The sequence below is a fragment of the Malaclemys terrapin genome, chromosome 2 (assembly GCF_027887155.1).
Source record: "Malaclemys terrapin pileata isolate rMalTer1 chromosome 2, rMalTer1.hap1, whole genome shotgun sequence".
Classification (NCBI taxonomy): domain Eukaryota; kingdom Metazoa; phylum Chordata; order Testudines; family Emydidae; genus Malaclemys; species Malaclemys terrapin.
In genome coordinates, this window is record NC_071506.1 from 281,180,079 (window position 1) to 281,194,967 (window position 14,889).

The 14,889-nt window shown below is 49.6% G+C and overlaps 2 protein-coding genes across 2 annotated transcripts in view; one reads left to right on the plus strand and one right to left on the minus strand.

Annotated features, from left to right (window-relative positions):
- ALS2CL (ALS2 C-terminal like) overlaps positions 1 to 8,966 on the minus strand; it is a 62,045-nt gene extending 53,079 nt beyond the window's left edge. The window contains exon 1 of the mRNA XM_054016731.1: positions 8,907 to 8,966. The gene's annotated coding sequence lies outside the window, so the exon portion shown is untranslated. The remainder of the gene's footprint in view (positions 1 to 8,906) is intronic.
- A 5,666-nt stretch (positions 8,967 to 14,632) lies between these two features.
- Positions 14,633 to 14,889, plus strand: part of TMIE (transmembrane inner ear) — a 78,586-nt gene continuing 78,329 nt past the window's right edge. Inside the window, exon 1 of the mRNA XM_054019922.1 lies at positions 14,633 to 14,884. Within this exon, the coding sequence (XP_053875897.1) occupies positions 14,795 to 14,884 (90 nt within the window). The 5' untranslated portion in view covers positions 14,633 to 14,794. The remainder of the gene's footprint in view (positions 14,885 to 14,889) is intronic.

Below are 14,889 nucleotides of genomic sequence, written 5' to 3' on the forward strand. Positions count from 1 at the left end.
GTGCAGGGTGCGGGCTCTGGGCTGGGACAGGGGGTTGGGGTGTGGCGGCGCTTACCGCGGGCGGCTCCTGAAAGTGACCTGCACATCCCTCTGGCAGTGGCTCCTAGACAGGGGCAGGGAGCTCCCAGCCTGCAGGCACTGCCCCCACAGCTCCCATTGGCCGCAGTTCCCAGCCAATGGGAGCTGTGGAGTTGGCGCTCGGGGCAGGGGCAGTGCGCAGAGACCCCTGACCCTCCCAAGGGCCACACAGACAGTGCCGTTGCCGGCCGCCTCCAGGTGCAGAGTGGAGCGAGGGCTGGCAGGAGTCTGCCTTAGCCCTGCTGTGCCGCCGGACAGTTAGCACCCAAAATCTCCCAGTTTGGCTGCAGTAGCCTCCGGGAGATAGGGTCTGATTCTGGGAGACTCCTGGGGAAACCGGGAGGGTTAGCAACCCTACCCACCACCCACCAGGCCACAGGGGAATCATCCTCCACTACTTTACAAGCAGATGGTCGTGACACCCTCCAGAGCTCAATGAACTCTGGACTCATCCAGTGCGCTAAGTGCCTCAATAAACACATGGGTGCAACGAAAACACTTGCAGGTGCATACTTCCAAAACAATCCGGCTACAGCGGATCTCAGTTCTCATTTTCGAAGGGAACCGGCACAACACCTTCAAAAGAAGAGCCTGGGAGCTTAAATTCATAACTCCGCTAGATACTAAAAATCATGGACTGAATAGAGATGCTGATTTATGGCTTATTACAAACAAACAATCTAAAAGCTACTAACAGCCCCTCCCCACCAAGCTGCCTTCCCCCTCTCCCCCTGCCCTGCCCCCCCTTCGCACTGGAAAGGGTGTTAATGGGCCACTTCCCCTTGAATGGTCCCTTGAAATGTGTTATCTACTTACACTAAAGAATCTGTTCCACCTTGTATTGAGCTGTGATGCTGTGGGTAGGTTTACACTGCACTTAGGCACCTGCGGCTGGCCCTGGCCGGTGCAGGCTGACTCAGGCTAAGGGGCTGTTTAATTGCAGTGTAAACAAAGCCATTTGGGCTGGGGTTGCAGCCTGAGCTCCGGGACCCTCTCACCTCGCAGGGTCCTAGAGCCCAGATTCCTACCTGAGCCTGAAGGTCTACATCACAGTTAAACAGCCCCCCAGCCCAAGCCAGCTGGGTGACTAATTACGGAGTAGACATACCCTCAGAGCCTCACCCACCTGGTCTTTAACATCTGTGACAGTGGTGCCGGAATGGGAGGGTCAGGGGGCCATGGCCCTCCCCCTTTTTGAAAAGGGATGGGCCTGGCTGTCCATGTTTCTCCATGGTTGACCCTGCTCCCTTCCTCACTTCTTCCCCCCCTGAGGTCCCACCCCCTCCTCAGCCAGGCCAACAGCTGGTGGAGCCCGTGCAGTTGTGGGAGCCATGCGGACCCCCCCTCCTTCCCCCCCCCCCCCCGAGAGCAGCTCCCAGCCCGTGTCCCCGCCACCCAGGGCGGATGGAGGGTCTGCACCGCCGCTCCCCACAGCTGCTCGCATGGCTCTTACCACGCCCAGGCTGCAACTCTGAGGCCCTATCCTCAGGCCAGAGCCGGATCGGGGTAAGAACCACGTGGGCAGCTGTAGGGAGCCTGCGTCCCTCCACCTGCCCTGGACAGCGGGCCTGAGGGGGCAGAGAGACAGGGGGCTGCTCTCGCGCACACACACACACCCCGCCTCCTAGGGCAGGGGGCGGAGCCTCCAAGGGAAGAGGAGGGGTGTCGGGGGATGAGGAGGGGGTCCCTGGCCCCCCCACTTTTGGAAAGGCTCTGCCATCCCTGATCTGGGACCAGCACTGCTACAACACTGCATCCAAAATGAATCCTTCATTCTGATGTTCCAAATGGAAGACCAACAAAACTAATTTTCAGCAACATACAGATGTTCATCATTCCTGACCAGCTCACGCAGGAAGTTGATGGCACAGCCAGAAATAGACCCCAGGCATTCTGATTTGACCTGGTCCTGTCCTTCAGCCATGAGACCAACCATCCATCCTGTATGACTGTCCACGGCAGACAGTCACCACCATGACACAACATGAATTCCTAGTACCTTCCCACGAGTTCTCAGCGGCGCCTTTACTCCCACTGTCCACCTCCCCTTCTTCCCCAGGCCTGGCTTCACTCCTCTGCCACTCACTCCCCACACACCACCATGCCACAGTTACACAAGCTTTGCACCCGCCCATCCTCCAAGGTCTTCAGCCATTCTTGGATTTGAAGACTCCGGGATGAAGGATTGAATGATGTACTCACTCCAGGTCTGTACTCTGGTATAGTGGATAAGGCCCCGGCCTGTGTCCTATCCCTGGTTCTGCCACTTGCCTGCTGTGTCACTTTACCAAAGTCCCTTAATCTCTCTGCCTCTGTTTCCCCTCCCACCTTTTCTAGCTAGACTTTCTTCAGTGTCTCCTGTTCTATGTATGTTCATTTTCTAGCACAACAGAGCCCTGCAATCTCAGTTGCAGTCTCTAGTCATAATACAAGCAGCTACCAGCCTCCCCTCCTCGCCCAGCTGGATGGGAGTGCAGGAGAACAGGAAAAAAGAACAGGAGTACTTGTGGCACCTTAGAGACTAACAAATTTATTAGAGCATAAGCTTTCGTGGACTACAGCCCACTTCTGAGAACAGGGAGATCCAACTTCCATATTGAAAAGCCGCCTAGTTCCAAATCCTTTTCTATCAAGGCCTTTGGGAGCAGCACATTTGCATGGAACATCCCCTGCCTATCAAAGGACATCCTGGGGTACCCAGCCTTTAAGGCACCTCACTGTACCTGCCTTAAGCGTGGGGAAGCGTTACCTGTACCTACCAGGGCTCAGCTCCCTGGCTGTCCCAGCCTCCTGAAGCATAAGCACCCCCCACTCAGCCTCGCAGGCTTTGCTGTCCCTCAGGAAGGCCAGACACAGGGATTGGAGCCTGCCTGAGCCCTCCAAGCATCCCCCTGCGGTGTCCAGCCCCTTATCCACTGGACACAGAATTATCAGGCTTGTGGTTCCCCAGGGCACCGCAGCCTACCCCTTAGCACACAGCTCCACATGCAGCACTTAGAGCTGTTTATTGAGAAAACTTCCTCTTGCTTATTCAACAAAGAACAAATTCATACGATCGCAAACAAATACTCAGAACAAAGGAAAGGTTTGTAAGAACAAAAATCACAACACAGGCTAGAGCCCAAACTCAGCTAACAAGACGCACGGTTGTCTAATAAGGCACTGTTTACCCCCAAGTCCTTCTTCACAGCGTCTTTCACCCAGAATGGCTAAGATCTTGCTTTCCTGAGGCCAAGCTCCCTGGCAGCTTGCTTCTCTCTGACAGATGTCCACTGCCCAGGTTTCTTTCTGCACCCTCAGAGGTATCAGCTGAGAGCTTTGGTCTCCTCCCTTCGGGCCCTCAGGCTGTTTCTCTCTTCTGGTTAGTTTTCCTTCTGAAGTCCCCACAAGCTGTAAATTAGCATTTGATTTCCTATGCTAATAGACTTCTATTGTAGGACACACAATACACAACATTCCAGATGAGGATCTCCCACCTCTGGTCTGGAGAAGTCTGTCTCAAGTCATGGTACCTTGAACTACAAGGCCTTGAGCATATACGTTTCCCACCCACATCTTAGGCATTCTCCACACATACATTTTGCAAAGATTATTCTGACCAGTGTGCTGAAAACCTACATGACGCTTTGGTGAGCTACCCTCCACCCCGCATTGGATCTCTGTAACTCGTATGCCCCCCACCAGTTGGCATCAAGGAGGTCCTTGGGTCACAAAGGCATTTACAGCTCTGACAGCAGGTAATGGAAAAATCTCATCCTACTGCCACATGTTCATGATTCTAGAAACCGACACCACAGACCAGACCCTCCAAGGGAACTAGCCTGGGTTGCATCCGCTCAGGATGTGGCCCTGTGTCCCCAAAGAGGGTTTTCGGTAATGACAGAGTTATTTTCCCCTCCACCCCCCGTTGGGGCTTTAAGGAAGTTGGTTTATAGCTCAAGTTCCTCTGTTCTGTGGGAGTGCAGAAACTCATTCTTCTCTGCCCTGGGGGAGGCAGGGAGGAAAGAGGTGTCAGGGCAGCTGATGACATGCTGAGTCAGCACCAGAGGGAGTGGTTTGCAGACAATCCAAGGGCAGCGCCGGATCATCTTACAGGAACTATTGGTTATTTAAGTTTTAGTTCGGGGTGATTTTTGGTTTCTAGGAATAACCTTACTGAAGACAATGTGTCACTGCTTCAGCTGAAGGCACCACTGAAGCCTGGAGCTGTACAGAGCCATCCCCAGCAGCTCACACTTGGGATTAAGTCAGTGCATTCACAAAACCTCGGCCCTGCTCAGGTCACAACAATTGAGAAGCCTTGCCTCTCCTCACTATAAGTAACATTTCATCATCCACCCTTCCTTCCAGACTGCTTCTGAAGAACGGGGGGGGGGGGGGGGGGTGTCCCCGGAGGATTTGGGGACGGGGGAGAAGAGATGTCATCCCTGTGTCAGATTATGATCCCTGCATGGTTAGTGTAATAACCCATGCCAAGAAGTTTATGCAAAGTATGGAAAAAACACTCCCAACTATACCTACAGAATGATGGGGTCTAAATTAGCTGTTACCACTCAAGAAAGATCTTGGAGTCATTGTGGATAGTTCTCTGAAAATATCGGCTCAATGCACAGCATCAGTCAAAAAAGTAAACAATGTTAGGAACCATTAGGAAAGGGATCGATAATAAGACAGTAAATGTCATATTGCCGCTATATAAATCCACAGTATGCCCACACCTTGAATGCGGTGTGCAGTTCTGGTCATCCCCATCTCAAAAAGCCATATTAGAATTGGAAAAGATGTAGAGAAGGGCAACAAAAATGATTGCGTTACAAAACAGCTTCCCTATGCAGAGAAACTAAAGAGACCGGGACTGTTCAGCTTGGAAAAGAAACTACTAAGGGGGGATATGATAGAGGTCTATAAAATCATGACTGGTGGAGAAAATATTATTTACCCCTTCTCATAATACAAGGGCAAGGGATCACCGAATTAAATTAATAGGCAGCAGGTTTAAAACAAACATAAGGCAGTACTTCACACAATGCTGTGTCAACCTGTGGAACTCATTGCCAGGGGATGTTGTGAAGGCCAAAAGTATAGTGGGTTCAAAAAACTAGATAAGTTCATGAAGGATAGATCCATGAATGGCTATTAGTTGGGATGGTCAGGGACGCAATCCCATACTCTGGGTGTTCCTAAGCCTCTGACTGCCAACCAGATGCTGGGACTGGATGACAGGGGATGGATCACTTGATAATTGCCCTGTTCTGTTCATTCCCTCTGAAGCACCTTGTACCGGCTACTGTTGAAGACAGGATACTGGGCTAGATGGACCATTGGCCTGATCCAATCTGGCTATTCTTATGCTACTTCCTCCAAGCAAATGGAGCTTGCTTTTAGATCCAGGTGTCCCAGGCTCAGTTCCCACAGAGGACCTGTCAGGTGCATTGTTACATTAGCAGAACCTTAGCGTACACCACAGTTCAATAATGCTCTACTTAAGATGACAGGGATGAACGCATTCAAGGAAAACTAATCCACACCTTGGTACAAATCTTTTTTCCAAATGAGCTACCTCCTAGCCTTGCTAAAAATGTATCTCAGGAGGTTAGGCTAAGTCCCAGTGCTTCCAATCAGCCAATGCATTCTGGTTCATATCTCATTCAAAGCAGCCCCAGAACGATGTGGCTTTGAAGACAGCGGTTCTCAGGGGACTTGAGATCCCAAGCCAGACCTTCTCCTTCACAAATGGAATCAGATCTCAGAAAGGAGAGGAACGGGGAATTATCGAAGCCCCTAAAGTTGTTTACTTGTATTCCTGTTTTATGCAAACCTCTCTGTCCAGCTCTTGACAAAGGAGGAGTAATTCTTCCGCTCTACTCCGCGCTGATTAGGCCTCAACTGGAGTATTGTGTCCAGTTCTGGGTGCCACATTTCAGGAAAGATGTGGACAAATTGGAGAAAGTCCAGAGAAGAGCAACAAAAATGATTAAAGGTCTAGAAAACATGACCTATGAGGGAAGGTTGAAAAAATTGGGTTTGTTTAGTCTGGAGAAGAGGAAACATGAGAACAGTTTTCAAGTACATAAAAGGTTGTTACAAGGAGGAGGGAGAAAAATTGTTCTTCTTACCCTCTGAGGACAGGACAAGAAGCAATGGGCTTAAATTGCAGCAAGGGTGTCTTATGTTGGATATTAGGAAAATCTTCCGAACTGTCAGGGTTGTTAAGCACTGGAATAAATTGCCTAGAGAGGTTGTAGAATCTCCATCTTTGGGAATTTTTAAGAGCAGGTTGGACAAACACCTGTCAGGGATGGTCTAGATAATACTTAGTCTCTCCTTGAGTGCAGGGGACTGGACTAAATGACTTCTCAAGGTCCCTTCCAGTTCTATAAAGGGATGTGCTGGGAATTTCCTAACACAACCTGAAGCCAAGCAAAGCTTAAGTGTGAACTGGTGATGAGCCAAGTATGTGGAAAAGCTCATCATCACATCAGTCAACTGGGGGATGCATTTGCACAAGTCAAGTCATGTTCTAGGATGTTGACAGAATTTGATCCTAATGGGGCAGCAAAATTTGGTAGTTTTCATTGGGGTTTAGAGGATTATTTTTATTTCATTCAAATGCAGCCCTCATGAGATTTAGGGTGAGACAGGAGGACAGACTCCAGTGAACTGAAACAGCAGAGTTTTGCAGGGCTGGAATTGCTACCTGGCAGAATATAATCCAGAGCACAGGTAAATCAAATCAACAACAGATCCATAGATCCCAAGGCCAGAAGGGACCATTGTGATCATCTAGTCTGACCTCCTGTAGAATGCCGGCCAGAGAACTTCCCGCAAACAGTTCCTAGAGCCCATCGCTTAGAAAAACATCCAGTCTTGATTTAAAAATGGTCAGTGATGGCCAATCTACCACAACCTTTGATAAATTGTTCCAATGGTTACTTACCCTCACTGTTAAAAGTTACACCTTATATCTAGTCTGAATTTGTCTAGCTTCAATTTCCAGCCACTGGACAGCGTTAAACCTCTCTCTGCTAGACGGAAGAGCTCATTATTAAAGAGTTGTTCCCCATGTAGATACTTAGACTAATCAAGTCACCCCTTAACCTCCTCTTTGTTAAACTAAGTAGACTGAACTTCTTGAGTCCCTCACTATAAAGCAGGTTTTCTGATCCTTTAAATCAGTCTCATGGCTCGTCTCTGAGCCTCTCAAGTTTAATCGACATTCTTCTTGAACAGTGGCCACTGGGATAGACACAGGATTCCAGCAGCAGTTGCACCAGTGTCAAATACAGAGGTAAAATAACCTCTGTACACCCACCTGAGAGTCTCCTGTTTATGCATCCCAGGATCTCATTAGCCATTCTGGCTACAGCATTGCAGTGGGAGCTCATGTTCCGCTGATTATCCACCACAACTCTTTCAGAGAGTCACGGCTACCCTGGACAGAGTCTCCCATCCTGTAAGTATGGCCTATGCTCTTTGGGGTTTTTTTGTTTTTTTGAGAAGGAGGAGGGGCAGCTCTGGGCGCCGGGCAGCCAGGGGCGCCGGCAATGCAATATCAAGTCAAGCACCTTACAGAAGCCTAAATATATTACATCAACACTATTATCTTCAATCACCAGACTTTTTTTAAATAAGATATATATCAAATTAGTTTGATGGTGTCTATTTTCCATAAACCCACATTGATGGTCACTAATTATATTACCCTCCTCTAATTCTTCATTAATCGCGTCCTATATCAGCTGCTCCATTATCTTGCCTGGGATTGATGTCAGACTGACAGGTCTAGAATTACCCAGGTCACCCCAGAACTGCGAACAGAAGCACCCATCTCAGCAGAGGGGAGAGGCTTAGGAGAGGAGAGAGGGGCCATTTAAGGAGCTCACACATACTGGCAGCATGGGAGAAAGCATGAAATACAATGGACTAGCTAACTAGTGGGCAGCAGAGGCAGAAGGGATGTGGGTCAGGACTCGCAGAAGGTCTTCACCTCCCCCCGGCACAACTCAATGGTACATGCATCTCCCTGCTTCTCTCCTACTGTTGGTTCCCATGCCTTTTGTCAGGCAGAAATCAATAGGGCACCGACTTGTGCAGAAGGAGAGGGTTAGTTCCTGGTATCTATTGTGAGGATGGGCTGGATGGACTAGTGGATAAAAGACTAGACCAGGGCTTAGGAGAGGTGTGGTCTGTTCCTGGCTTGGCCACTGTCTTCTGGTGTGACCGTGGCCACTGTGCCTCAGTTTCTCCTTCCACACACCCCACCCCCCATCTGTAAAATGGGCATAGCACTTCTATCCTCACAGTTCCCTGGGAGGTAGGGAAGGCATTAATGTCTGGGATGTGGTGAGTTTTTATGGTGTGATCATACAAGTACATAAAGAGACAACGCAAGAGAAAAATTGTATTGACAAAATTATTATAAATTACTACGTTATTGCCCTCCGAGGATTTTGAAGGGCTTTTGGAACACGAGTGGATTTCACCTCAACACACCCAGGAAATCAGCAGTGTCCTCATTTTATAATTGGGCAAATAAAGGCAGAGAGATGACAGTTTCCGCAAGGCCGCAGCCTGGCTGACAGAACAGGTTCTATCCCGAACTCCTTGTCTTGCGCCTTATGCAGGATCCCTCCCACTCAGCACCACTCTCCCACACAGCTGTAAAGAGATGTTTGGCCACAGGAGTGACCCAACCCTTCTGAAAAATGTAGCTCCCTCCTGGGACAATCCACTCTGTTTCCCAAAATATCACTTGAATAGCAGCCTAGCTAGATTTTGTCCTAAATCAGCGTCACGCTAGCCGAAATGGAGCGAGACGCATTCCTTACCAGGGTGCGGGTTATCAGCCTGACCACGCAGCTCCATGGAGTGGAGAGAGAAGTTGTTGACAGGAGGCTGCCTGTTTGGACTTTTCAGCTACTTTATTTACTAGCTTTAAAAAAAAAAAAAAAAAAAAAAAAAAAAAAAAAAAAAACACACACAACCAAGAAGTCACGGTCTTATCCCAAAGTGCACTGCAAAACATTCCTTGTCAACATGGAAACCGCTGGCAGGCGGCCCGAGCTTGGCACGACTCCACATTAATGTTTAAACAAGTAACTTGACGCTCGAGTTGCTTTTAGGGAATTTAAAAGGAAAGCGTATCTACAGGACACAGTATTTGGGGTTTCTGTATAAATAGAGAGGGAAGTGATTCTGCCCTGACACAGAGATGTTATCGTACTTCCGTGGATAGTTAGAGAAGGAAACGGTCGCTGAGGTATATATAGCTTAGCAGGGTCATAATTTGACTAATGAAGACTAGCAATACTATGTACAATCTCTATACTGCTCCTCCAGTGGACACATTTCAGGTTGAATACATCATTGGGGCACGCCCTGCCTTCATTTGCCAATACTCTTCCTTCTGCATGTTAATTTTGTAATTGCCATTTATTTCTGTCAGTCTAGATAGCATACTTTTCTGCCCCCGCCCCAGTGCCTGAGCTCCTCTGCCTTTATTCTCACAGCAGCCATGAGAGAAAGCAATGCTATTATCCCCACTGCTCAGATGGGAAACTGAGGCACAAACAGGCTAAGTGACTTTCCCTAGGTCACACATTTAACTAGGCTTGGCAAAAAAAATTATTTCAATGAATATCAATGTCTGGGGGGGAAATGCTTAAAATAATCTATCAATTTAAAAATTCCAAGTTGGAGGCTATTATGAGTAGGGTCTACCACATTTGCAGCTGTGAACACAAGTAATGGACCATGACAGCTGGTCTTTTGTGTACGTTTACCCTATACGATGGTAAAAATACACAGCCTCTCTCAAACTTGGGGTCTTGACCCCAAAGGGGGTTGCAAGTCTATTGTGGGGGAGGGGTCACGGTATAGCCACCTTTACTTCTGCACTGGCTTCAGAGCTGGGTGGCAAGAGAGCTGTGGCTGCTGGCCGGGTGCCCAGCTCTGAAGGGAGCACCGCTGCCAGCGGCAGCGCAGAAATAAGGGAGGCCTGGAATATACAACTGTATGAACACAGCCGCAAAAATCGGCTATTGATGCCCTGACCAACCCGCGAAAAATGTGTGATTTCGCGGAGATTTAAGTAGACCCCTAATGATGAGGGGGTCAGACAATAACTCACAACAGTAGATGCTGACATTCAAAGTTAAAGCTTTATAGCCATTAAAACACGTCATCATCGCACGTCAATATACAAAGTAAATAGCCTTACATCAAACTAATACGTCCCCAGCAGCATTTTTCTTACTTTGCTGATTATTACATTTCTATCCTCTTCAATGGAAATGTCGTCTCAAGGTGGGTACAACAAAATTGACATTTGCCAATAAAAATCTGATCCTTCCAAGCCTATCTACAGCAGAAGAGGGACTTGACTCTGGACCAGACGTCCTCATTTTCTCTTGATGGTATCTAAATCACCGCTTAATCTTTATATGATAATGTGGTGTTATCTGGTACGAGGTAGAGCTGGCTGGAAGATCGCCAGTGGAACAAACATTTTTCCCCATCAGAAAATAAAAGTGTCAAAAACCAAAACATCACACCCACACTGCCAGCTCAGCTAGTTCACATGCCCAGCTCCTCAGCAGTCCACCAGGGGGTGCTGCAGTTCCAGCACCTATGAACTCAAGTCCTGCAATATTCCCCAAAGTTTCAGCTCCTGGAGTCAGGGCTGACAGGACTTCCAGGCTCTCATCCCAAGCTCCTAGGCTTCTCCTCCGCTCACCTTGTGCACTGCCAAGCTCTCACTCTCCCAGACCTCCCACCCCATCAGCTCAGCAGGCAGGAGCCTGGGCATGCCAATCCCATGGCAGCCCCCGATTCCCAGTGTCCACAGCTCTGTGGCAGCCCACCAGGTGAACTACCCCAGAGCTGAGGCTCCAGTCCTTTTCATGGCAAATTTCAAAATCTGGGTTTTATTCAGAATCATATTGAAACCCAACTTTGGAAATATTAAAATCCACCGTGAAACAGAATTCCCTTTCTCTGCACAGTGCCCAGGCTGGTTGGTAAAGATATTTATTTGGCAAGATGAAGGACATGTCCTTTATTTTTTCCAAGGGGGTTACCAAAGATTCTGGATACAACAGCAAGTTGAGTAGCCTCTGTGGTTTCACTAAAACAACATGCTGCCCATCTTAATGAGGGCTCCCAGAAGAGTTCCCATTGGCCTGTGATAAATCCCAGTCAAAGAGGGCGTAATGAGTGGGAGATCTATACCTTTGTTTTCCTTGGTTACATAAAGCCACTTTCTCCAAACAAACACGGGATGCTGGAACAATTTATATAGTAGGGGGTGCCGAGAGCCATTTAACCAAACTAAACCCTGTATATAATGGAAACCACTTAAAGCCAGGGGGTGCTGCAGTTCCAGCACCTATGAACTCACAAGTCCTGCAATATTCCCCAAAGCTTCAGCTCCTGGAGTCAGGGGATCCCATAAGAATCAGCTCTCAGTGAAGCAAGGAGTTTCTAGCCCTCATGGCTGTAGAGAAAAGCTTGAGAATCATGAACCCTCCAAAGACTTGGAAGTCAAAAGGCAAATAAAGAGAACTCAAACTTTTTTTTTTTTTTTAAATCTCATTTTGGGGGCCTTAGCTTGTTATTTTGGAATCCTTGGAAATGACAATACTGCTTTTCAATGCCCACAGCCAAAGGCAGCCCTTGGTAAACAAGCATCCAAGTGCATTTGCTGCAAAGGACTCGAGTTTGGGTCCTGAAAACTATACCAGTGTACTAATACCACAACTACAGTGGGGTGGGTAAGATCTCGACTAGGGAGTATGCTCTCCAGGAAATTTGAAGATAGCAGCCATTCATCAAGCTTTCCAGGAGTAGGCCATCTCTTACAAAGTTTGTACAGCACCTAGCACACTTGATGTTGCTTGTCCAGAAGTATTTTTAAGAGTCCTGAAGATATGTTCTCTGGTGGCAGGGCTAATTTAACAGTACCTAGAGAAGCGATAACTCCCTGAGACCCCAGCAAGTCAACCTCACACTCCCTTCAGTTTGGAAATTGGGAGGTTTGCTGGAAAAAAAAATATGAACTGTGCTGAAAAGGGCAGCTCTTCCGTGCCATAAACAAGACACTAGTATGTGTCTATTGCATCCCGCCTGGGTGCAGCAAAACAGGTGAAGTTTGATAAAAATATGGTAGGTCCATTTTATTGTTATTCTAACAGATTTGGAGTCTAGCTGAGACTTTTAAAAAGGAAAAAAAGAAGAGATAATTAGGACTAGTTTAGTTCTTCTACCCCAAGGGTTCATAAACCCCATTTGGAATTTGGGGAAAATGGACGAGCCTAGGACACTGCCACAGCTCCTGTATTATTTCCTGCCTCCTCACTGCCACCTCATGGCTTCTCTTGATAAGGCAGGGAAATGTACGAGCAGAGGATTCCCTATCACTATGTATATCCAGTGCACTGAATTGGTCTCAGGTCCAGGATGGAATTTCTGGTCAAAAATGAGACTGAATGGCCAATAGCCTGATGGCGAGGGAGCGCCCCCCCCCAGTTAATCCCTGCTCACAGCAGAATGTCTCACCAGCCATCATTCTGAAACAGGAGGAGAAGGGACTTGAACCTGGGGCTCTCACATCCCAGGCGAAAGCCCTGATCACTTAGCTATTGCAGGGTGCAGTCTGCCCCGTTAAAAGTTTTGAAAGGTCTCATTTGTTCTGCATTAGAACGAAGCCAAATTTGTCATGAAATGGAATTCTTGTTTTCCCGCCAGCCCTAACTTTAACCACCTTCTCCCTAACACACCTTGGTATCCGTTTCATCTGCATGATGGCGCCTGTAACAATCCACTGCCCCTTGGGCAATGACTTAGTACAGCTTCTTGCAGTATATGGGAGTTCCGAGGAGGTCTTCGGTCCAAGTCATCTCTTTGATCAAACCTACTTAGGGCTCATGTACATCAAGAAGTTTACCAGCAGCTTTGTACTGCTATAGTTCTACCTAGACAACATCCATCCGCTGGGGAGGTTCTTCGTCCAGAATAAGTGTCTTTTTCCAGCTTAGTTCAAACCGCTTTCAGAGGGGCATAGACTTGAGATCAGATAGGGCCTGATAGCATATGGCTGCAAAGTCTCTTGGGATGAAAGATGCCTGATAAATGTAGCACATTAAGAACTCCTCTCTGCAGCTATTGACCCTGCCAGTATTAGCTAGCTACAACACGGATTACACAGAGCTTGGCTTGCTGCCAGTGCCGGGTTTGCAATGGCTCCTGTGGCACCACAGAGCCGGGCCCATGCTCAGAAGGCGCCCCGGCCTCCTCCGCTTGCACTGCACCCCGAGACCCCGCTGGCTCCCCTTGCCCACCGCTTGTTCCTCTTGGCCTGCTCACTGGCTGGCCGAGGGCTCCTCGCCACCCCCTTGGCCCCACCACCTGCTCCTCTCAGCCCCCTAGCTGGACCCCAGTGTACCTCTGGCTCTGGGAAGTCTCTGCTTCCCACCACCTGTGGAGCCCCGCCTGTCGCTCTGGAGTTGAACCGCCCGGACTGGTGCAGATGCCCAGCCAGTCTCAGAAGTAGGGGGGGGGGAGGAGAGAAAACAGTGTGGCGGGCTTGGCTGGGCTACTCCAGGCAAGTGCATCTTGAGGGACCCCGGCCAGGGCAGGGCAAATCAGCCCTGGCCTGGCTGATTGCACCACTCCTGAGGGGACGGAGCAATTCCTGGACCTGGGACCAGCCCTGGCTGCACTACTGGCTCAGCCCGGCAGACACAGTCACCTCCCAGCAGGGCCGGTCAGTGCGGCCTGGAGGCCGGGCTTGGGGGAGTGCGTCTGTGGGGTGTATGGGGGGGTGCTGGGCTGTGAAGGGGCAGGGAGGATCTGTGTGTGTTGAGGCACTAGGGAGTGGGGGTTCTGTGGGGGGTGCTGGGCAGTTGTGGGGGGGCTGTGGGCAGGGGTGGTGTTGTGTAAGGCACTGTGCATTTGTGGGTGGGTCTGGGGGAGGGGGGCGGCGCTGGGCATAGTGGGTCCGGGGGCTTTTTGGCCATAGGGAGTCAGGGGGCATTGGGTGGGGGGTGGCTGTGTGGTGTGGCATGGGACTGCCCTCGAGGGGAAGGGGCACGCTGGTAGCACAGGGCCAGGCAGGCCACTGTGTGTCTGGCAACTGCTGGTTTGTAAATCGTGCCCTCGCATTGGGCGGAGCAGGGCTGCCCCTGCCATGCCCCATTCCCTCTGGCTGGCCCCTCACTCCGGGGACCGACCCCCTCACGCCATGCTCCATTGCCTCCATGGGGGCCCACAAAAGGTTAATCCAGCCCCGCTTGCCGCCCTTCTGATTAGGGAAGAGACATTGCTATCGACCAGCCAGGAGAAAACAAGACAGGAGAGCTGGAATCAGTCATCGGCTGTCCGGAAGCAGGGCTGTAATAAGTAAATAGCTTCCCTCTCTAGGGAGCGGGGTCTGATCTCCAGTCTCCACCTTGCTGGCAATGTTAGAGCTCAGAGCACTGCCACCCCTCGGCCCAGAGCAGTCTGTAAGCGACACCCATCTAATTAATTAATGACTCCCCAAGGCTGGCACCGCGACTGCTGGACTGGAAAGCAAGGCTGCAAGGAGTGGAAAGGACTGTACGGGGTAGCTTCTGGCAGATGCCGAGAGTGCTGCTGGAAGCTAGCTGGCTATCAATCACCCTCCCTGCTTGGGCTCCAGTACAGAGAGCAAGCAAGAGAGAGAGACAGAGGAAATAAGATGGCGTGGGATCAGCATCCTCTCTGCTGGCGAAGGTGCTCTGCCCTCCTGTTGTCTTACTCCAGAGCGGCCATGAGCCAGTTAATAGAGGTAAG